Here is a 25026-nt window from a genome sequence, read left to right on the forward strand (position 1 = left end):
CTACACTTTATGGGGGCACAATGTATGGGCACTAAACTGGCATATTTAGAATACTCCAGAATAAAGCTTGGTGTGGATGTTACAGAATAGTCACTGCAGCAGTAGATAAATTCATTGAGATGTGTAAATTCTACAATGGGGTCACTTTTGGGGTTTTTCTGCTGTTCTGGCACCTTAGGGGCTCCGCAAATGTCGCCCCCAAACTATTCTACCAAAATCTATGCTCCAAAAGCCAAATAGTGCTCCTTCCTTCTCAGCTCTGAAGTGTGGCCTAACAGTAATTTATGAGGACATATGGTGCATCATTGCGTTAGGGAGAAATAGCATAACAAATTATGGGGTCCGTTTTATTCTATTATCCATTGCAAAAATTACAAATTTGGGGCTAAAACATTTTCGTGAAAAAAAATGAAAATTTTCAGTATGTCGACCTAATGTTATCAAATTCTGTGTAGTACCTGTGGGTTAAAAATGCTCACTATACACCTGGATAAAATCCTTGAGGGATGTAGTTTCCAAAATGGGATAACTTGTCAGGGTGTTCCAATGTTTAAGCACATCAGGGGCTCTCAAAACGCGACATGACACCCGCAGACCATTCCATCAAAGTCTGCGTTCCAAACGTCACTCCTCCCTTTCCAAGCCCTGCCATGCACCCAAACAATAGTTTTCCCCTACATATGGGGTATGTCCGTACTCCAGAGCAATTGCACATCATATTTTGGGGTCCATTTTCTCCCGTTACTCTTGGGAAAATAAAGAAATTGGGGCCAAAAGTACATTTTTGTGGGAAAAAAATTGATTTCTTAATTTCAAGGCTCTACGTTATAAACTTCTGTAAAGCAACTGGCGGTTCAAGGTGCTTACCACACATCTAGATAAGTTCCCAGAAGTTTCCAAAATGGGGTCACTTGTGGGGGGTTTCCACTGTTTCGGCACATCAGGGGCTCCACAAACACAACATGGCGTCCTCTAATTACTCAAGCAAATTTTACATTCAAAAAGTCAAATGGCGCCCCTTCCTTTCCAAACCCTGCCGTGCCCAAACAGTGTTTTTTCCTGACATATGGGTCATCTGCTTACTCAGGAGAAATTGGACAACAAATTTTGTGGTCCATTTTCTCTCGCTAACTTTGTGAAAACAAAAAAATTGGGTGTGAAGTAAACATTTTGTAAATCTTCATTTTTTTCTTCCACAGTGCTTCAGTTCCTGTGAAGCATGTGAAGGGTTAATAAACTTCTTGAATGTGGTTTTGAGCACCTTCAGGGGTGCAGTTTTTAGAATGGTGTCACTTTTGGGTATTTTCTGTCATATAGGCCCTCAAAGTGACTTCAAATGTGATGTCCCTAAAAAAAATGGTTTTGTAAATTTTGTTGGAAAAATGAGAAATTGCTGGTCATCTTTTAACCCTTAACTTCCTAACAAAGAAAGATATTGGTTCCAAAATTGTGCTGATGTAAAGTAGACATGTGGGAAATTTTATTTATTAACTATTTTGTGTGACATACAGTACAGACCAAAAGTTTGGACACACCTTCTCATTTAAAGATTTTTCTGTATTTTCATGACTATGAAAATTGTACATTCACACTGAAGGCATCAAAACTATGAATTAACACATGTGGAATTATATACTTAACAAAAAAGTGTGAAACAACTGAAAATATGTCTTATATTCTAGGTTCTTCAAAGTAGCCACCTTTTGCTTTGATGACTGCTTTGCACACTCTTGGCATTCTCTGCCAAGATGCGAAAGTTGGATCGCACTCGCCAATGCAAGTCAATAGGTGCGAGAAAAAAAAAAAAAATCAGACAGGACCATGCGTGTGCAGTCCAATTTTTACACACGCATCTCAAAAGGAAACCCGACATTTCATCAGCTGAGTACAGAAAATTCACAACCAGAACCCTCAGAATAGCTAGCTAGCATAGATTGAATATAATAAACTAACAACCTTTAGTGCCTTTCAAGTGGCACTAAAGGGTGTTTAGTCTTGTTTAATCTATTAAATAAATAATTTAAAAAAAATGAAGTGGGGCCTCCCCCATTTTGGATAACCAACCAAGGTAAAGCAGACAGCTGCCAGTTTATATTATCAGGCTGGGAAGGTTCCTGGTTATTGGACCCTTCTCAGCCTAAAAAAATACAAGCCACAGTCACACCAGAATTGGTGCATCACATGAGATGAGCAAATTCTGGCACTTCGCCCAGGCTCTTCCAGATTGCCCTGGTGTGGTTTATGGGGTTGATGTCAGCTGTGTAATGTCTGCTGGCATCAAGCCCCGGTGCTCATAATGGAGAGGTATGTATCAGACACCCCCCTTTACTAACCCAGTAAGTGAAAAGAATAAAATACACAGACACGAAAGTTTAAAAAACACCCCCCGACTCTATCCCTGTTTCACCAATTTATTAAAAAAAAAAATCCAGTGCAGGAATTCCGACGTAGTCCGCCGAATGCGAAGTAGTCCACAAATGGGAACCTGAAATACATAAGAGAGATGTAAAGAGATTAAAAACAAGAAACACTCCCTTATGCTCCAATTTATTATTACAAAATAATCCCCGCAGCTCCGATGTAATCCATGGCGTTCCCACGACGTCCACCGATTCAGTATTGCAACCTATGGAGCGTCGTTCTGAAGATCACTCCCGGTCATGTCTGACGAGCGATAACGTCAGTAACGTCATCGCTCGTGAGATATGACCGGGAGTGACCTATGGCTGCAGTAGAGAATCAAAGTTGCCGGCACCCGTGAGCCCCGGCGGCTCTGAACAGCTGTGACATAAGTAACTACACTGCTCATCAGAGTCACGCTAGCCTCTATGAGCGACTCTGCTGAGCTGTGTAGTTATTGAAATCACCACTGTTCAGAGCCACCGAGTCTCATGGAAGCCGGCAACTTTGATTCTGTACTGTAACCATAGGTCACTCCCTGTCACGTCTCACGAGCGATGATGTTACTAAGTTACTGATGTCATCGCTCGTGAGACATGTCCGGGAGTGATCTATGAAGTGTGCTCTCATAACGTTAGATTGCAGTACAGAATCGCTGGACGTCGTGGGAACGCCATGGATTACATCGGCGCTGCAGGAATTATATTTTAATAATAAGCTGGAGAATGAGCGAGTGTTTCTTGTTCTTAATCTCTTTACCTCTCTCTTTTTATGTCTTTTAGATTCTTATTTGTGGACTAATCCTGATTCGGTGGACGTCGGAATCTCTGGACTAGATGTTGGTTTTTTGGGGGTTTTTTTGTTTTAACAAATTGGTGAAACAAGGATAAAGTCAGGGAGTGTTTTTTAAAATAAAATATTTGTGTGTTTTGTTTTTTTTCTTTTCACTTACTGGGTTAGTAATGGGGGTGTCTGAAAGTAGCCTCTCTATTACCAACACCACAGCTTGATGCCAACTGACATTACACAGCTGACACCAGCTCCATAAACCATTACCCCGATTGCCACGGCACCAGGGCAATCAAGAAGAGCCAGGGCAAAGTGCCAGAATTGGCTCATCGAATGAGATGCACCAATTCTGGGGAGGCTGCGGGCTTGTATTTTTAGGCTGGGAAGGGCCCAATAACCAGCGACCTTCCCAGCCTGATAATATAGACTGGCAGTGGTATGCTTTACTTTGGCTGGTTATCCAAAATAGGAAGACCCCATATCATTATTTTTTAATTAATTAATTTAATAGTTTAAAAAAGGCCAAACATCCTTTAGTGCCACACGAAAGGCACTAGACAGTACTAGTTTATTATATGTGGGGGGCTTCCCTTTGAGGATGCCCCATATATGCTCAATAGGGTTTAGGTCTAGAGACATGCTTGGCCAGTCCAGCACCTTTACCATTAATTTCGTTAGCAAGGCAGTGGTCATCTTGGAGATATGTCTGGGGTCGTTATGTTGGAATACTGCCCTGTGGCCCAGTTTCCGAAGGGAGGGGCGGTCATGCTCTATTTCAGTATGTCACAGTACATGCTGGCATTCATGGTTCCCTCAATGAACTGTAGCTCCCCACAGCCGGCTGCACTTATGCCCAAAACTATGACACTCTCACAACCATGCTTGACTGTAGGCAAGACACACTTGTCTTTGTGGCGGCAACCAAGTGAGGAGTACAAACACTTGACACAATCTGAACCAAATAAGATTATGTTGGTCTCATCAGAAGACCACAGGCCATGGTTCCAGTAATCCATGTCCTTCGTTAGCTTGTCTTATGTAAAAAGGGTTTGATGGCTTACTTCTGCATTATCTTTAGAAGAGGCTTCCTTCTGAGACGACAGCCATGCAGACCAATTTGATGCAGTGTGCAGCATGGTCTGAGCACAGACAGGCTGACCACCCCACCCCTTTAACTTCTGCAACAATGCTGGTAGCACTCATACATTTATTTTGAAAAGACAACCTCTGCATATGACGCTGAGCACGAGCACTCAACTTCTTTGGTCGACCATGGCCTGTTCTGAGTGGAACCTGTCTTGTTAAACTGCTTATGGTCTTGGCCACCATGCTGCAGGTCAGTTCCAGGGTGTTGTCAATCTTCCTATAGCCTAGATCATCTTTATGTAGAGCAACATTTCTTTTTTTCAGATCCTCAGAGTTCTTTGCCATGAGGTGCCATGTTGAACTTCCAGTGTCTAGTATGAGAGCGTGCATGAGCGGTAACACCAAATTTAACAAACCTGCTCCCCATTCACACCTGAAATATTGTAACACTAATGAGTACTGGGGAGGGAAAAAGGCTAATTGAACACAATTTGGCCATTTTCAGTTAGGGGTGTACTCACTTTTGGTGCCAGCAGTTTAGACATTAATGGCTGTGTGTTGAGTTATTTAGACGACACACCAAATTTACAATGTGATACAAGCTGTACACTGACTGCTTTACATTGTATCATAGTGTCATATCTCCAGTGTTGTCCCATGAAAAGATATAACACACACACACACACTAATAAAAATTCCCGAATCGCCAGCTTCATAGATAGGTGCCAGCTCACTGGTTGTAGCCCAAAAACCAGATAAAATAAAATTAAAGAAAGCAGGCAACACACAAAAATGGAAAACGATCAAAAGTCCAGTGAAAATTTGAATAAGCCTAATTATGTGAAAAAGACAAAGTTTCTGCTCTACAGGGTCTTAGCCTTCCATTCTCATTCGATTGTAACTGGCAGTATGTTTAGGGTCGTTGTAAACCTACATCCAAGTCTCAAATCTTTTGCAGTCTCTAATAGGTTTTCCTCCAGGATTGCTCTCTATTTAGCTCCACCCATCTTCCCATCAACTCTGAACAGCTTCCATGTCCCTGCTGAAGTAAAGCATCCCAACAGCATGACGCTGCCACCACCATATTTAATGGTGGGGATGGTCTTTTCAGGCTGATGTGCAGTGTTCATTTTCCGCCATACATACCGTTTTGCGTTGAGACCAAAGTAGAACTTTTTTAGCTAATCTGACCAGAGCACCTTTTCCCACATGCTAGCTGTGTCCCCTAAATGGCTTTTTGCAAACTGCAAATGAGACTTCTTAGGCCTGCTTTCAGAAATGAATTTCTTCTGGTCACTCTTACATAAAGGCCAGATTTGGGGAGTATACGACTAAGGGCACAGTCAGACAGCCGTACAATACGGACAACGATTGCAACGCAATGCTTGGACTGGCCGGCGGCTCTCCTGACCCGAGCATGACATCTGCATACAAATGCATGCTGTCACGCTCGGTTCAGGAGATGTGGCGCGCCGAAAAAAGGACAGGTGACGGTGAGTATAAGTATTTTTCTTTACATCTTCAGTTTATTATGCTTTGGGGTCTGAAAAGACCCTAGAGAATAAAAAGTGACATACAATTTGGGGAAAAAAGCTTCTCAGCTAAAATTTGCTTGGAAACCATTGATAAAATAGGTCGGACTCGTAACATCTGATTCACGCAGTTCAACCAGTGGGTAGTGTGAATCAAAGCCTGGCTGAACGATTGAAGACAGGTCTATTTTTCTATGAAACTTTAAAGACCCTATGTACACGAGAGACAGACCTGTCAATCACGTGCAGTAGAATTGGAAAGAGCCGGCTCGGGGGTAAAACTGGACTGGCCTGGACTCCGACTAGGGTCTATGACCAGATTTTTAAAGTTTATTTTCTCTGAACTGAAACACTTTGGCATCATCTGATTCATTCGTCTTTGACAGGTTCCCTTCAAATACATTCATACATTGGCTCCATTGGATTTAGTATATTGGCTAGCAGGTTAGCCGCTTAGCCAATCAAAATGAAAAAAATATTATCAATTTTGCCTTGAAGTTAAATAGATACCGTATACTAGTACATTACATTTGGTAAATTGGGGGATATTTATTAAAACTGTTGCAAGAGAAAAGTGGAATAGTAACCAACCAATGGGATGGGTTGTGTCTTTCATTTTCAAAAAGGTAGTTTTGAATGAAAACTGAAATCTAACTGGCTGTTATCAGCATCTCCTCTACATTTCCTCTGCATCTGTTTTGATAAATGTGCTCAATTGTTATTAATAGGCGTTTTTCTGGGTTGAACAAAAATATGCACAGGGTCAGGACATCCCTGTTAGTCAGCACATAACCACAGTTACTGTATGTAAATCACATACTTGCAGTCATGTGACGACTGTTCAAGATAGCGATAGTGTGCAGAATTCTTTATTATTTTTGATTGTGGTTTGTCCTGATGAAGAAGTGCTATACTTCGAAACGCGTTGACGAATAAACCGCCTACAATTGAATTTGTATCCTTCTACAGCTGTGCAGATAAACTGGAAATCAAATGGGTTAATCTCCTTGTGGGTCTGCAGCAGCCTTAAGCCTTATCAGTGGTTGTGTGCACAAAACCCGACCAGGTGAGCGCAGTTGTGCATATCCATTAACACGGTTACCCAGATAAGATCCTATTTGCGCTTTGTCTCCTCTCCAGATTCTCTCTCCGTTGAGTTCTTTTTAGTATCTTATTGCACTCAGGATTCAACAATCTGTCATCACCTACAGTGACTGCAAAAGTTTATGTTCAGACCAGAAAGCCTCTTACACTGAATAATCTATATTACTTGGGCATATTTAAGATTTTACCATTTTCCGTAGACAGGCATTAAATGTTTAATTTTTATTCTCTGACTGCAGATCGGATAGGCAGAATAATATACACTAATGTGTACATTTCCATTGCTCTCACCAGTTTTGTTCTTTTACATTTTCTATAGACATGAATAAAAATAATGTGGAAAATACTCACCAAATTCATTCATCAATGCCCTAGCCTTTGAAACAAATGGTCCCACTTCACTTGGGTGCATTTTTGCCCTTTCCTTTAAATCTGCTCCTATAAGAAAATACATTAAAAATAAAAATGCAATCTTTAAGAAGTAACAATAATGTAGTAGAAAGGAAATAATGGACTGTGTCTCACTTGTATCAAACATCACAAAACTTTCTCTAATGACAACTGACAGACAAACACGCACGTGGACACCCACACAAACCAATATGCTGAGAAAAAAAAGGAAACACCACAAGAGAGTCTCTGATATATTACTAGCCTTATATGCATAAGAAACCATACACCAACAAAAAAGGATGCAAGCTAAAAAAAAAAAAAACACTTAAAAAAGATATGTTATTAAATTAACAATATTAAATACAGACACATTAAAAATGATGCCCCCCAAAAATGGAGATTTATAATTAGAGACCCCAGCAATAGGCAGAGGTAATTACAGCAGCCAATGTTATAATCACTAAAAGGCCAGGCACATTAGGGGTTAAAGTAGTACAATATCATATAGATACTCAGATGGGCAGCACGGTGGCTCAGTGGTTAACACTGTTGCTTTTCAGCACTGAGGTCCTGAGTTCAAATCCCACCAAGGAAAACATCTACAAGGCGTGTGTATGTTCTCCCCGTGTTTCCATAGGTTTCCTTCCACACTCCAAAGACATACTGGTAGGGAATTTAGACTGTGAGCCCAAATGGGGACAGTGATGATGATATCCGTAAAGCACTGTGGAATATGATGGCGCTATATATGCAAATATAACAATAGACCTGCCTCACCAAAGTTAAAACAGCAAGAGACCTAAACTTAGGCCTTCTTCACTAGTCCATTTTTGATGTCCGTATGCCGTCCGTTTTTTTACATTTTATTTTGATTTTTTTGGTTAATAAATGTGTAAAAGAGGGTTATTGTGGGGGGGTGTGTTTTTTTCAATTAAAGGAGTTCTCTCTGTGAGTGTCTTTATTAATTTTGACTACAGGGTTAATAATGGGGGTGTCTGATACAGGGCTGTGGAGTCAGAGTCGGAGCCCATTTTGGTAGAGTCGGAGTCTGTATAAAATGGATCGACTCCGACTCCTAAAATATCTAATAAATTGGGTACAGTAGTTCAATGCAGTTTCTGGGGAATATTTTTTCATAAGAATTTGGGAAAGTTATGAAATGTCCTATAAATGTCTGTCCTATTCCTGATCTAAGGGTCTAGACTTTTAGCTGAGATTATTCTGTGCTACAGTAAATTTATCACTTAAACATGAGCCATGTATGATGGAGTCGGAGTCGTGGAGTCGGCGTCATGGAAATTGAGAAGTCGGAGGTTTGGCTTACCGACTCCACAGCCTTGGTCTGATAGACACCTCTCCATTACTAACCCTTGGGCTTGATGTCAGCAGACATAAAACAGCTGACATCAACCCCGAAACTATTACCCCACTTGCCAATGCACCAGGGAAAGTGGGAAGAGCTGAGGCTAAGAGCCAGAATTGGCACATCTAATGGATGTGCCGTTTATGGGACAGCTGAGGGCTGGTGCTCTTCCCAAAGTAATAATATCAGCCCGCAGCAGTCTTTTTAGCCTTTGCTGGTTAGTAAATATAGGGGGGACCCCACGTAATTTTTTTGGATCCCCTTTTTACTAACCAGTAAAGGCTAAGTAAACAGCTGTGAGCTGTTATTACAGTTATGCTCAATTTTACATACCCCGGCAGAATTTTTGCTTTCTTGGCCTTGTTTCAAAGAATATGAATGATAACAAAAAAACTTTCTCCACTCATGGTTATTGGTTAGGTGAAGCCATTTATTGTCAAACTACTGTGTTTTCTCTTTTAAAATCTTAATGACAACCAAAAACATCCAAATGACCCTGATCAATATATATATAAAAAAAAATGTGAAAATATAAGCTTGACAAATAATCATGTCTTAAAGATGACCTTTCACAAGATCTTTTTTGTATATAAACCAATTATTTTCTCCCACCGTTCTTCTGTGACGCCTCATTCTAAAGTTATGTTCCCTGGATATAAAGATGTCAATTTTGCTTTTTCTACTCTGATGTTGGCCAAACAAAGCATGACCATGCCCAGAGAAATCCTGTGGTATACACACAGTTGGTTGAAGGGAAAATTAGCAGCTTTATTACACAGGGAAATAACTTTGGAACGGAGGGGCAAAGAAGAAAAATAAAAAATGTTCCAAAATCAGTGAAGCAACGGGAATTGGAGGAGGTGCTCATTTTAAATTAAAAATCCAGTGAAAGGTCCTCTTTATAAGTATCCTATATGTTATTTCAGTCTGTGCAGTAAGAATTTTCTACAGTCACTACTAAAACATGAAGGTTTTTGCAGCAACATTATGTCTAATTTTAGTATATTTCTCTAGATTTGGAAGATTAAAAATAAATTATATTTTGCCCAATCTGGTCATTTTATGTGACGCTCCCAGAGATTTCTAATAACATTTAACTCTAAAGAGCCTGAGGGTCATTCCATTATACTCAGCTTCTTCAATGTATTGTACAGATCGTTTTTCAACCACTTTTCTCAGGCCCTGCTTTTACTGACCATGAGTCTTTAGACTGAAATAAATAAAAAATTTCCTGTATTAATAAAAACCAAAAACCTGAAATGCAGCAAAATGCCACACATGATCTTGCCCTTATTGTTTGCTCCAGAAGACTCAAACCTAATTTTTGGCTACTGAAGACAGGATGTTTAGATCAAAGACGAGCCCAACGGCTACATAAAGCCATCAAGACCTTATGGTTGCCTACCATTGTTGAAAATTTCTTGACTTGTGCATCTTGCCCAAGTTATTCTTAATTAGCTAATGTTTGGATATAATCTGGATCTAGGGCTTTAAAATAAATTTGGATAGGTGTATATGCTTTTAAAAAATATTGAATGAAAAACACTGAAAAAACGAGATCATGATACTAATAAATAGCCATTTGTTTCATTTTTTCTTTTTTAATTTTATCAAGATGACAATCTAGTATGTTGTAGAAATCTTAACCAATATCTCCAAACTGATCACCTGCAACAAGACATCCCAATCTAGTCCATCAGGAACCACAAGGACGTATTTGTCCATTGAAGTGCCACACACAACCAAAACCATGCCCACATGCGGCAGGTGAGGTTTTCAAATCGAAAGTTAATTTTCTGCATGCCATTACCAGTAGCATTTTTTACAGCACAATACCGCATGGCCATCAACATAACTGGTAATGAATGCATGATTTTAGTGGTAAAACTTCAGTCTTACCAGTAAAACTGTTGAATTGGATTTGGAACCTAAAACAAGTCAGATCATTATTTTATATTGTAAAAATACAAATGTAATGCCAATTATTGACTTAAAATTTAGTGAAAATAATTTCACCCTTTCAATATTAAAGGTATTGTACCATAATAAAAAAAAATTACATCTGGTTTCTAGAATAAATATAATTTTAAACACACATTTCATGGTAATGTTTTTTACTTTTATTCCAATTTTCACATTAGATCAAGCAACCATATGGTGATCGTACCTATATATGAACCTCTCAATACAGACAATATAATTTCAGCGGAGAGAAGTGAATGTCTAAATTTAAAATATAACTTTTAATGATCTATGATAAAAAAAACCTAAAGATATGAGGTCATAAATGTCACCAGCAATAAAAGTACCAAACAGTACAGTGCAAAGAGTGAACTAGTGCTCAATAAAAAAAGGTTTGGTCTCATCAATTCTTCAGACTCTGTGGTTCCAGGTCTTATCGGCAGGAGTAAGACCATGAATGTCATCTAGCATTCACACAGGGGGGTATTGTTACTCTCTCTGTTTATTTAGAGTACCCTGTCATGCCCCTTTATTACTCCTGCCCTCCCCAAGTGTTACCTAGGTATTACCCAATAATAAGCATATGGCCTCCCAACAAATATGTGATCTTCCTACGCGTTTTCCCCTCCATAAGGAAGGATCATCAGGGGAGTTTCTGGAAACCGTGGGATATTAAGAAATAAAGAATGCAGCTCCTGCAGTGGCACAGAGCTGATTAATAGGTCTGGTAAGTTATCCCAGTACCCATATAGGAATCACTGGTCTGTTTGAGTACCTCGAACTGTATTAACTTAAGTACAAGTGTGCCTCCCCTCTATTAGACCAGAGTCCTATGTCATTTCCAGTCTCTAGGCCACATGGAATTCACGCATGGGCGCGTGCATCCCAGCGACACGTTGCTTACAATCATCGGACGTCATTTCCAGTGGTTGGGCCGCATAATGGAGCGCACGCGTCACCGCTCTGCCAGAGTTCCGGTCTGCGGATTGCACCATCTTCCTGATGGAGCGCCTGCGTCAGGGCACTGCGCCCCTGCTGATATGCAGGCATAATAGCTGTTACGCCGATAAAACCTAGAATGATGTGGTGTATATATTAGAGGGCCGCCCACCTCCCAATCGATGGCATGCATAGTATTACTATTTACACGCAGTTTGAGTGGCGCAAATCTAATGATACCCCTTCAAAATAATTTCCTAACTGGAATAATATTTATAGCGCTAGTAATCATGAACAACAGAAGGAAATGCACACTTGAATCCAAAATAATGGATCTATGGCAAAATGCATATAGTACAATCCCACACCTCAAAGAGACCATCCACTAAAAGTACCATAATATGTTCATGGTACCTGTTAAGGGGTGGGGAAAAAGAACACTTGTGAGAAAAATTTAACCCAAATAGATGAATGTATATAATGGGGGTTCCGGTGTGCCCCAAAATGATCTGTTTTAGGTGGCTGGCCTTAGAGAAATTGAGGTTACCAACGCACACCCTAGGTGCCATTGGGTATCACCCATGGATAGACTCATAAATGTCACTCTATGGTTTAGGACAAAAAATAGGAGGGCCCAGATGAACATACAAGGGCTCGAGAACATCCAGGGGTAGTGACATCACAGGTAGGCAGTGGTCTACAAAGGCAGATTAGATGTGTGTTCCTAGGGGGGAGAAAGAACACTATGATGTAACTAGGCTGCTGAAAGTGAGCTTCATGAAACCCACCTCAGCTCTAATGACCGTTCACAAAAAAAAACCATAGCTAAGTTGTTCGTTCATACCATGTGGATGGTATGTGTATCCCTATCATTCAGAATATCCCCCACCCTCCTCCTGAACTCTGACGGTTTTTCCAACATAGGCTTTGCCACAGCAACAAGTTGCCTTGTATATGATCCCTTTGGTTTTACAGTTAATGAAATATTTTATCTTGAATTGCTCGCCGGTAAAGTCATTATTAAAATGTTTCCCAATTTGTATAGATTCCCATGCCACATAAGTTCCTCATCTAAAGGAGTGAGCAGGTTTCACAGGCAGCCAGGTCTTATTACTGGGGGGTGGTATATAGTGGCTATACACCACTCGATCTCCTATTGATTTGCTTTTTCAATATGTGATTTGGGGAGCAACACTAATGACATTGGCTATCTCCCCATCCATTTTATCTCCCGACTGCCCACTGTACATAAACGTCGGCGCTGCCTGGGCTTTGTGCAGCGCCGACGTTTAAAAACGGTGGGTGGTCCCGCAGCCCTCAGGACCCCCAGGGTCCTGCAAGTGCTGCGGTTGCGGTTCAGAGCGACAGCTCTGACAGGGGACATCATCGGGACCTGATTGCCATTTTAATTAATCAATGGTTATTTCCATTTTCTTAGATGGTTGTATTTGCATTGTATTTATTAACGGCCTTCAGCTCGATCTTGAGCTATGGTGACTTGATGGATAAATGCTCCGTAGGAAGATCAATCTTGTGCAGGGCCTAGATAAGATAGTGGCGGGGAAGACCCCGGTGGACCTGATTGTATCAAGCCATAAAGTTGCTTGTCTTCCTCTTCGCCTTGTTCCCTCTATTCTTTCGACCATGATGTCCTTCTCCAGTGATTGCTCTCTTTGTATGATGTGCCCAAAGTAGGCAAGTCGTAGCTTGGTGATTCTTGCTTCGAGTGACATATCTGGCTTGATTTGTTCAAAAATTGATTTGTCCTTCTTGTCATCCATGGTATTGATAGCATCCTTCTCCAGCATCACATTACAAAGGCGCTGATTCTTCTTCTGTCTTGTTTCTTTATCGTCCAGGTTTCGCATCCATATGTCACTACAAAAAAGACTAGACTATGCACGAGCCGTGTCTTCATCTTCAATGAAATGTTCCTCGATTGAAGACCTTGTCCAGTGACTTCATTGTTGATTTGCCCATAGCAAAGTAGGTTGAAGTCCTTTACAACTTCCAGTTCGTCGTCATCCATCTCAAATGTGTCTCAGTCATACCTGGCAGTAGTCAATATCTTTGTCTTCTTTGTATTGAGTAGGAGTCTAATGCTCGAACTTTCCATCTTGACACTTCGTAATAAGTACTTCATTTCATTTACGCTTTTTGATATCAATGTTGTAATATCTGCGCATTTAAGATGGTTGATAATTAGTACAGCAATTTTAATTCCTTCTTTTTCTGCTAGTCCAGCCTTCCTGAAAATAGATTCTGCATAAAAATGGAAGACAAATGGTGACAGGATGCAGCCTTGTCTGACTCCTCGCTCTAATTTGAACCATGTCATGTTCCGTTTGGACTGTTGCTTCTTGGTCGATGTAAAAGTTCCTAATGAGGCTGATCAGGTGGTTCGATACACCAATATCTTTCATGGTATTCCAAAGTTTCTGGTGATCAACACAGTCGAAGGCTTTGCTGTAGTCGATGAAGCAAAAATAGATCTCCTTGATGTATTCTTTTGCCTTTTCCATTATCCATCTGTTAGCAATTACATCTCTTGTTCCTTTGCCTTTTCTGAATTCTTCTTGTTCCTCTGGCAGCTCTTTGTCAAACTAAGGCTGTAGCCATCTTTGTAGGATCTTCAGTAGTATTTTGTTGGCATGAGATAGGAGTGCAATAGTCCAATAATTTCCACAGTCAGTAGCATCTCCCTTCTTCTGAATAGGAAAAAAAAAACAGATCTTGTCCACTCCTTCCGCCATTTACCAGTTGTCCATATCTGTTGACACAGGCGTGTGATGACATCAGCTGCTGCTTTAGAAGACTTAATTAGCTCTACTGGAATATTGTCACATCCAGGTGCTTTGCTTTTTTTTAAAGAAGCTTTATCGCAGCAACGACTTAGTCTTTCAAGATGTTCGGTTCGCTATCGTCTCCAGTCTCAGCTTCTTCCTGTATCACTGACTCGTTTTTGTACAGGTGCTCCATGTATTCTTTCCATCTTTTCTTGATCTGTTCTGGCTCAGTTAGTTTGTTCTCGTTGGTGTCTTTCAACATTCCCATTCTTGGTTGAAACTTTTGTCGTATCTTTTTGATCTTTTGGTATGCCTTCCTGGTCTTGCTCATCAGAAGTTTGCTTTCTATCTCTGTAAATATCTTTTGGTAAAAAAAACTAGTACATTTGGATAGCGCTTGTAAAAATAAGCAACTTTGCATATAACTTTATATTAAAATTTGCAACCATTCTGGCCAAGCTCTTTCCTTGTAAGCATTGTCCTAGGATTATTCAAGATCGCTGGAGCTCATGGTTAGCCTTCTATCCAGCAAGCTTCAGCAAATTGTGTTTCTGATGATGCAGCACCAAAGCTGCCTGATATAGCAGCATTGGAGCGTGCACACTGTAGACCAGAAGTGCAATGATACTGCTGGCTAGAACTGTCACTCAAGCAGGAGTGGCAGCCCCAGCAATCAGAAAGTCGGCTGGCTGGGGAGCAGCGAACCCTTAAACATAGAAGATGACAATAACCCATTAAAATACAGATATTATGTATTGTCAGTTGAATTTTTTTTCTCCACTGTGTGCTTTGGAGAAGAACTTACATATCTGGAAGCACTCACTAAACTGTATATTTATACTAAGGCGATCCAATTTCACCAGCAAATTAACTGGAAAAAAGTTTAAATGTGCCGCTTTTTTTTTAGCTCTCTCAAAAAAATCATCTAGCAAAAATAACAAAGCAGAAAAGGGGAGCTTGTTATGTTTCCAGACGATAACCATGGCCGTTAGGCACAGACTCCCAGGGCTTACGTCTCTTTTTTGAAGTACAAGAAGTAATTCGCAGACAAACCTTATCTATATGAATATATTATGATCACAGAACACTGACGCATTTTTACATTTTTCCTTTCAGCACTTTCCACTCGAAGGAACATTTCCATAATCACTGTTGAAAAATGGGAATGTGTACCTTAGATAGAAAGCAAATCTGCAACGTCTAACCAAGTAAACAAAGGCACTGAAATCTACTCTTCACTCTACACACACTTTCGTTGAAAACACAAACAGTCCTCGCAGCTAGATCTTAGTGTTTGTGCGCACGTAGCCAGCCTGCTATATTCACAGTGTATGTCTACAGGGGATTCCTCACGTTCACAGAGAAGATGTCGAAAATGTAAAGCACTGACGCTGAAATAGTTCTAGCATCATAATGCAACATGAAATGCCTTAGCTCTGGAGTGACATTATGTAGAGGATTATGTGAATTGATTAGATCCGTTATCTTATAGAAGAGGTTTAGTTACAATTCTCTGTATTATAGAAGTGACTTCATTTATAAATGTGACCAATCTGATATAAATGCTATAATGCAGCGGGAATAGTTATCCTGCCTCATTATAGGAGGTCTCCTGCTTATAGGGTTGGGTTTTTCTTATCCATTAGGTCTCTGATGTAATCTGAAGGTTCTGAACCCTAATACAAAGTCCAGAACTGAGTCCCCACCTACCATACGTCATTTTTATTACCGATATCCTGTTGTGTAGCAGAGGGGTCTCCTCAGGCAACTTGGCTCATGTGCAACTGTAACCTCTGCACTCACTATTAATAAAGGAAACCTGTCACATTGAACAGATCTGTGGGGAGTATGTTATACAGCTGGTGATGCTGAGCAGATTGATATATAGGTTTATGGGAAAAGATTTTAGTGTAACTAGCATTTTATTCATTGCAATATCTGCTCTTTCTGCGCTTAAAGGGAATCTGTCAGCAGGTTGTTACTATGTAATCTGAAAGCAGCACGAATTAAGGGCTGAGACACTATCAGCAATGCGTCATTTACTAGGCTGTGTGCTGTTTCAGTACAATGAGTGTTTTATCAGCAGGAGATTAACACTGCTGCCTGCAAGAGACCTAGTCCAACTGCACCCCCAGGACCAATTAGAAGCTTACTGTCAACATACAATGTACACAGAAAGCGGTGGTGTGGGTGGGGTTAGCATTCTACAACTAAAAACTCTGATTGTATGACAACTGCAGCACCCAGTAAACTAAGTGTAATATATCACTGAATTCAGGGTCTCTTACCTACATTATGCTGCTCTCAGATGAGGTAGCAAAACCTTGTGACAGATTCCCCTTCAGAAGTCAATTGGGTGGCCAAGTCAGATATTGACCGCTTTCTAAGTAACGTGCATGAAGGTAAGACCACACATGTGGCTGGCTACAAGCAGATGAAAGTTCACCCTACAAGGGTGGCCCATGGCCATACGAGGTTGAAATAAGAACATGCGGCCAATGGCCACCATGGATGGGCAGAATATTTGCCATTTGCAGCCAGATGCCCCATGTGTTCTCGCCCTTAGGCTGACTTTACACATTCGCATGTCACAGTCCATGTATGGATCACAGTGCTGAGACTGACCACAAATAGTCTGGCCCCAATTAACAGAATCATATGAATCTGGAGAACCATGGTGGGTGGGGAAATTGAGGTCTGAAATTCGCATAGTTGAAGCCAGTCTTGCACAGTGAAGGTGGTCAATCACGGATTAGAATCACACCCTTAACTTAGCATGCACACTGGTGGCTAAGTAAACCAATAGGATTTCCAAAACTATGCTAGTAGTGATGCTTCATCATCATGCACAGTAATTTCCGGGTGCATCGCAAGAGAGTTGATTTCTTTTCCATTATATTCTAGAGAATGATAGGAACCTTACACACGGATATGTCGTTCACCCAGCACATTTACACCGTATCAGCACCTGGGGTAGAACAGAAGACAACCACCTGAGCTGTGTATTACAGAGCAAAATATTAAATGTCAATGTAAGAGCTGTCATTACTAAGGTTACTTTAAATATTTAAGCATGCAGCGTGACATATAACCTCTGCCTGACATTTGGTTTATGCATCAATAATTGTACCTTCAAAGCCAACTCCATACTAGGAGTTGTGTGCACTGGTGATTCATGCAGAAAACCCTTATTGCTCAGCAGATGTTCTTGCCAGTCACGGGTAGCAGGCATTCTGTTTATGGCTCATATTTTCCTATGTGCAGCTAGGCCCTGTTGCACAACCATACCATAAAACAAAGTGAACATTTATCACTTACTGTACAGCATCTCCGAGAAGATTTACTCTTCATTACGGAAACCAAGAGGTATTGGACTGCTTTGAAGCTAACTGTATACAGGAAAGCTTAAAAGGTCAACTTTCCTATATAGGATGTTGCTGTAAGGAATGACACCTTCTTAATGCTCACACTTTACTGCTTCAGCTACAATCATAATTATCCAGAAGCTTCACCCAAGGTTAACACCAAGAGAGCCTTCACAGTCCTTTTGCTGGTGGCAAGGCTGCCTACAAGCTTGGTAATGACAGTAATCTTGACTGATTGAGAACAAACATCGTACAGATACACCATAGAGCACTAAATATTTTCTATTTAATCAAAATCTAGATTAAGGACTCCCATGAATAAATGCAATTTGTATATGTAAATAAACAGTGATTGATGGAATTTACACCTCACTTTCTAGACGTATAATCTAAAATGTAGAGATTAATGTCTTCTATATGTCTTTATTTTATCGCTATACAAAAATAGTATTAAAGGGAACCTGTTTGAAGTTTTATGAAGCTCTATATATGGGCAGTATGAAATAGCGACAGGCAACCTCACTGTGGTAAGCTGTAATTTACTCTAAAACACTGCGACATTTCAGGAAAAAAAAACATGAATTGTGAAAGACTCAGGCACAGGGAGAATTGTCCGCTGGGTGGCTCTCCTCCTAAATCTAAATTGGGAGAAACCTGTCAATCAAGATCATAGAATGTTAGAGTTAGAGAGGACCTCCAGGGTCATCGTGTCCAACCCTCCTGCTCAATGCAGGACTCACTAAATCATCTCAGACAGATGTCTGTCCAGCCTCTGCTTGAAGACTTCCATTGAAGCAGAATTCACCACCTCTCATGGCAGCCAGTTCCACTCATTGATCGCCCTCACTGTCAAAAAGTTTTTTCTAATATCTAATCTGCATCTTCTTCCTTTCAGTTTCATCCCATTGCTTCTAGTCTTTCTTTGTGAATAAAGCTGATCTCTCTACAGTGTGACAGCCCTTGAGATATTTGTAGACAGCTATTAAGTCTCCTCTCAGTCTTCTCTTTTGCAAGATAAACATTCCAAAATCCTATAACCGTTCCTAATAGGATATTGTTTGCAGACAGGTCACCCTTTTGGTCGCTCTTCTCTGAACTTGCTCCAGTTTCTTCATGTCTTTTTTAAGATGTCATGCTCAGAACTGGACACAGTATTCCAGATGAGGTCTGACCAATGAGGAGTAGAGGGGGATAAGTACTTTACGTGATCTAGACTGTATGCTTCTGTTAATGCAACCCAGAATTGTGTTTGCCTTTTTTGCTGCTGCATCACACTGTTGACTCATGTTTAGTGATGAGCGACTATGTTCTGTTAACCCTTTCGGTGAGAATGCTCGGGTGTTCACCGAGTATCTTCAGCGTGCTCGGGAGTTATATTTGAGTCACTCCGTGTGCATGATTTGCAACGGTTTGACAGCTTTAATACAAGTTTCTTAGGCATTCCTCACATGTATTAAAGCTGTCAAACAGTCGCAAATCATGAGCACGGAGTGACTAAAACATAACACCTGAGCACGCTGAAGGTACTCCAAAAACACCCGAGCATGCTCGTAAATCTCGAGTACTCATGTTCAGTCTGTGATCGATTAGTATACCCAAGTCTTTTTCACATGTGCTGTTGCTAAGCCCTGTTCCTCCCATTCTGTATGTTTTTTTTTCATTCTTCCTGCCCAGATGTAGGACTTGGCATTTCTCCATGTTAAAAACCATTCTGTCAGTTGCTGCCCACAGTTGCAGTTTGTTTAGATCTTTTTTAATCCTCTCTCTCTTCTCTAGTATTAGCTATCACTCCTAGCTTTGTGTCATCAGCAAATTTAATCAGCTTACCCTCAATTAATTCATCTAAATCAGAGGTCCCCAACCGCCGGTCCGCGGACCAGGACCGGGCCGTTGGGGTTTTTCAGCCGGTCCGCGGCGCCGCTGACCAGGGCCGGCGTCAGCACCCGGGCAAATGCCGGGGCTCTGAGCAGGCAGAGGGGCCCACTGGCGGTCGCGCACCCCGCTGGGCTATGGGCGGAGGAGAGCGGTGTCAGCGCCCGCCCTTCTCCGCCGCTTGCTCAGGGCCCCGGCAGCCCGATACTTACCTCTCCCCGTGCCTCCGCAGATCAGCTGTCTTCCTGCTCTGCGCTCCCTGTGACGTCTCAGGTCAGAGGGCGCGGTGACGTCTTTACACCGCGCCCTCCCCTGAGCCGTCACAGGGAGCGCTGAACGGGAAGAAACGACAACGCTGGAGTTCGGAGCCGAGCAGCGAGCGGCGGGCAGCAGGTAGCAGGTGAGGTGAAGGGAGGTGAGTATTTGATTTTTTTTTTTTTTAATGTATGGAGGCATGGGGCAGTATAAAGAGGGGAGGGGGGCATCCTGCTTGGGGCATTATAAAGAGGAGGGGTGACAGCCTGCATGGGGCATTATAAGGTGGGGAACAGCCTGCATGGGGCATTATAAAGAGGGGGGGATTCCTGCTTGGGGCATTATAATGAGGAGGGGTGACAGCCTGCATGGGGCATTATAAGGTGGGGAACAGCCTGCATGGGGCATTATAAAGAGGGGGGGATTCCTGCTTGGGGCATTATAAAGAGAGGGGGGGGGACATCCTGCATAGTGCATTATAAAGAGGAGGGGTGACAGCCTGCATGGGGCAGTATAAAGAGGAGGGGTGACAGCCTGCATGGGGCAGTATAAAGAGGAGGGGTGACAGCCTGCATGGGGCAGTATAAAGAGAGGGGGGGACAGCCTGCATGGGGCAGTATAAAGAGGAGGGGTGACAGCCTGCATGGGGCAGTATAAAGAGGAGGGGTGACAGCCTGCATGGGGCAGTATAAAGAGGAGGGGTGACAGCCTGCATGGGGCAGTATAAAGAGGAGGGGTGACAGCCTGCATGGAGCATTATAAAGAGGAGGGGTGACAGCCTGCATGGGGCATTATAAAGAGGGGGGGTGACAGCCTGCATGGGGCAGTATAAAGAGGAGGGGTGACAGCCTGCATGGGGCAGTATAAAGAGGAGGGGTGACAGCCTGCATGGGGCAGTATAAAGAGAGGGGGGGACATCCTGCATGCGGCATTATAAAGAGGAGGGGTGACAGCCTGCATGGGGCAGTATAAAGAGGAGGGGTGACAGCCTGCATGGGGCAGTATAAAGAGGAGGGGTGACAGCCTGCATGGGGCAGTATAAAGAGGAGGGGTGACAGCCTGCATGGAGCATTATAAAGAGGAGGGGTGACAGCCTGCATGGGGCATTATAAAGAGGGGGGGTGACAGCCTGCATGGGGCAGTATAAAGAGGAGGGGTGACAGCCTGCATGGGGCAGTATAAAGAGGAGGGGTGACAGCCTGCATGGGGCAGTATAAAGAGGAGGGGTGACAGCCTGCATGGGGCAGTATAAAGAGGAGGGGTGACAGCCTGCATGGGGCAGTATAAAGAGGAGGGGTGACAGCCCGCATGGGGCATTATAAAGAGGGGGGGTGACAGCCTGCATGGGGCAGTATAAAGAGGAGGGGTGACAGCCTGTATGGGGCATTATAAAGAGGGGGGGCAGCCTGTATGGGGCATTATGTGGGGGGTAACAGCCTGCATGGAGCATTAAAAGGGGGGGCCTGTATGGGGCATTATGTTGGGGGGAACAGCCTGCATGGAGCATTATAAGGGGGGGGGGCAGCCTGTATGGGGCATTATGTGGGGGTAACAGCCTGCATGGAGCATTAAAAGGGAGGGGCCTGTATGGGGCATTATGTGGGGGGTAACAGCCTGCATGGAACATTATAAGGGGGGGACAGCCTGTATGGGGCATTATGTGGGGGGTAACAGCCTGCATGCAGCATTATATGGGGACCGGTATCCTGCATGGAGCGTTATATGGGGGCCAGTATCCTGTATGGAGCATTATATGGGGGCCAGTATTCTGTATGGAGCCTTATATGGGGGCCAGTATTCCGTATGGGGCCTTATATGGGGGCAAGTATTCCGTATGGGGCCTTATATGGGGGCAAGTATTCCGTATGGGGCCTTATATGGGGGCAAGTATTCCGTATGGGGCCTTATATGGGGGCAAGTATTCCGTATGGGGCCTTATATGGGGGCAAGTATTCCATATGGGGCCTTATATGGGGGCAAGTATTCCGTATGGGGCCTTATATGGGGGCCAGTATTCCGTATGAAGCGTTATATGGGGGCCAGTATTCCATATGGGCGTTATATGGGGACCAGTATTCCGTATGGAGCCTTATATGGGGGCCACTATTCTGTGTGGAGCGATTCACCGGTTTCTGAGCTATTGTAGAATTTACAATAGATATCACTCATGAAGTGAAATCTTTGCATTGTACTATATATATATATTTCTCCGCCGTATCTCTGCATCATGAATCGTGGTATGTGTTAAAGGGGCCCACTGAGACTCTTTCGCCCGGGGCCCAGAAAAACCTGGAGCCGGCCCTGCCGCTGACAGCTAGCTCCGCGGCCCTGCGCCTGGTCAGAACTCGCTCTGGGTGGATTTATAATGTTTTCTGCCATAGCCGTGACAGCTCGCAGCTCCCGGCAGAGAACATTATGCAGGACGGGGTGGGGCGTCGGGCGGGTCTTAGTGACGCAGCCCTCCACAGCACAGCATGGTACCTGTTGTACGTCACGGGGCGGGTCTTAGTGACGCGGCCCTCCTGCACAGCATGGTGTGTTCCTGACGGGGTGGGGTGGCAGGCTCTCCTCACTGACACGCCCCCGGCAGAACATGTTATGTGGGGCGTGCTGGGGCAGCAGACTGGCTTCAGTGACGCGGCTCCCGGTACCGGTGTTCAGTGTGTAGCGCTGCTAAGCAGCAGCGCTGTATACACTGACGCTCAATGTACAATGCTGCTACTTAGCAGCGCTGTACACCGAGGTCCCGCCAGCATCCTCCCCATACAGCTCCACCCCTCCATAACCCCACCCCCATATGACCAAAGCCCCGCCCCCACCCCCACCGGGCCATGGAAAACTGGTCTTGCTTAAAGCCGGTCCCTGGTGCAAAAAAGGTTGGGGACCTCTGATCTAAATCATTGATAAAAGATGTTGAACAACACAGAGCCCAGGACTGAGCCTTGTGGTACACCACTTGAGACATTCTTCCAACTGGATATGCAGCCATTTATGACCACTCTTAGGGACCGGTCACTAAGCCAGTTATGAATCCACCTAACAGTTGCCTTGTTCATTCCATAGTTGGTCATTTTTTCAATAAGAATGGTATGAGGTACTTTGTCATATGCTTTGCTGAAGTCAAGATATACTATATCCTCTGCATTTCCCTGATCCACCAGTGATTCGATCATAGAAGAAAATTAAGTTAGTCTGACATGACTTATTAGTTACAAACCTATGCTGGCTCTGGTTAATCACTTCATTCTTGTCAAGGTACTTGCATACATGTTGTTAAATAATTTGTTCAAAGATCTTTCCTGATATAGAAGTAAGGCTCACAGGCCTATAGTTCCCTGGGTCCACCTTCTTCCCCTTTTTGAAGATAGAGACAAAAGTCGCTCTACTCCAGTCTTCTTGGACTTCTCCTATTCTCCAAGAATTTTCAAAGATTATGGAGAGAGGTTCAATAATTTCCTCTGCTTACTCCTTACTCTGTTTATAAAGTGTGGATTCTTCTATTCCATCAATAGTACAGTGAAGATCAGTTGATGTTACATTTACTTTCTTCGAGAACACAGAAGCAAAATAGGAATTTAAAAAGTTCGGTCTTCTCAGCATTATTTACCACTTTACCATTTTCATCCTGTAAAAATCCTATAGCATTTTTGACTTTTCTTTTACTTTTGACATGCCCCCAAAATCCTTTCTTAATGCTTTTGACATCTCTTGCAAGCCTTGATTCATTATCAGCTTTAGCTAATCTGATGCATGCCCTACAGGTTCTGCAGACAGCAGTATATTCTTCTTTAGATATGCCTCCCTCTTTCCATTTGATATGCATTTCTTTTTTCCTTTTCAGCATGTGTTTTAAGTTCTGTGTTCATCCATCCTGGTTTCCTTAAATGCTTCCTATTCTTCCCTTTTGCCCAGAGAAAAGTAAGTGGGGAGCCACAGAGAGGACACTTCTCCTGAAGCTTGGCTCTTTCTTAAACTGCATTTCCTCTCAGGGTTAAAGATAATTTACAGCCACTTTTTATGCTACTTGCAGTTTGGCCAGCATGGACATGCTGAATGGTTGTCTTTAAAATATTACAACAAATCCTTTAAAGGCAGTCTGTCAACACATAATGACTCTTCAAACCAAGTACAGGCACTCAGTGTACCCTTGGTGAGGCCAAACATTTAACTACACCTTCCAACCTACTTGGTTTACCTCTATCTCCACCCCCTACTCTCATTGACAGCTCTGGCTTTATAGAGCCAGAGAAGGGCAAAGATAGATGGAAAACAAGCAAGTGGGAAGATGCACTTGAATGTTTGGCTACGCCAAGGGTGCACTGAGCACCTGTACTTGGTTATTCTGTACTAGCAGACTACCTTTAAGGTTTAAATTACCTATGTAGAAATGTTCATCTCCTACAAGAAGGTACCATATTTTTCGAACTATAAGACGCATTTTTTTCCTGCAAAATTTTGGAGGAAAGTGGGGGGTGCGTCTTATAGTCCGATGTACATAAATATTGTGGCTGTAGGTGATGGGGGATGTGGGGGAAGTGACAGCGGCTGAGTAGCGGGGCACAGGAGGCAGCAGCCACCTGCTGCAGCCTACACTGTGCCAGCTACTAAAGAAAATGAATATTCACTGCTCCCCAATATTCAGTTTATTTTTTTTTCTGTGCAGCATGAAGGGGATCAGGGGGTGCCAAGCATACCAGGATGAGGGGGGCCATACATACAAGGATGAAGGGTGCCATACATACCAGGAAGAGGGGGGCCATACATACAGGAATGAAGGATGAGGGGGGCCATACATACCAGGATGAGGGGGGGGGCGGCAAATGAATATTCAGCGTGGGGACAGGTGACTATTCTGGCACAGCATCTCGCTGTGTGAGGGCGCATGGCAGTTTTGCCATGCGCGGCTCACACAGTGAGAACCCTGTCGGCAACAGAGCGGGACGCAGCGATGGAGGTGAGAATTTTTTTTTTTCTGTGCAGCGTGAAGGAGATCAGGGGGTGCCAAGCGTACCAGGATGAGGGGGGCCATACATACAGGGATGAAGGGTGCCATACATACCAGCAAGAGGGATGAGGGGGGCAATACATACAGGGATGAGGGGGGCCATGCATACAAGGATGAAGGGGGGGCCATACATACCAGGATGAGGGGGGGCATACGTACAGGGATGAAGTGTGCC

The 25026-nt window shown here is 42.9% G+C and overlaps 1 protein-coding gene across 1 annotated transcript in view; it reads right to left on the bottom strand.

Moving 5' to 3' along the window:
* AUH (AU RNA binding methylglutaconyl-CoA hydratase) overlaps nt 1–25026 on the bottom strand; it is a 270894-nt gene that overhangs the window by 178993 nt on the left and 66875 nt on the right. The window contains exon 4 of the mRNA XM_073671019.1: nt 7263–7349. Coding sequence (XP_073527120.1) covers nt 7263–7349 — 87 coding nt within the window. The remainder of the gene's footprint in view (nt 1–7262; nt 7350–25026) is intronic.

This window comes from Phyllobates terribilis, unplaced genomic scaffold (assembly GCF_046119375.1).
Source record: "Phyllobates terribilis strain yellow unplaced genomic scaffold, ASM4611937v1 Scaffold_1__5_contigs__length_1240528914, whole genome shotgun sequence".
Classification (NCBI taxonomy): Eukaryota; Metazoa; Chordata; class Amphibia; order Anura; family Dendrobatidae; genus Phyllobates; species Phyllobates terribilis.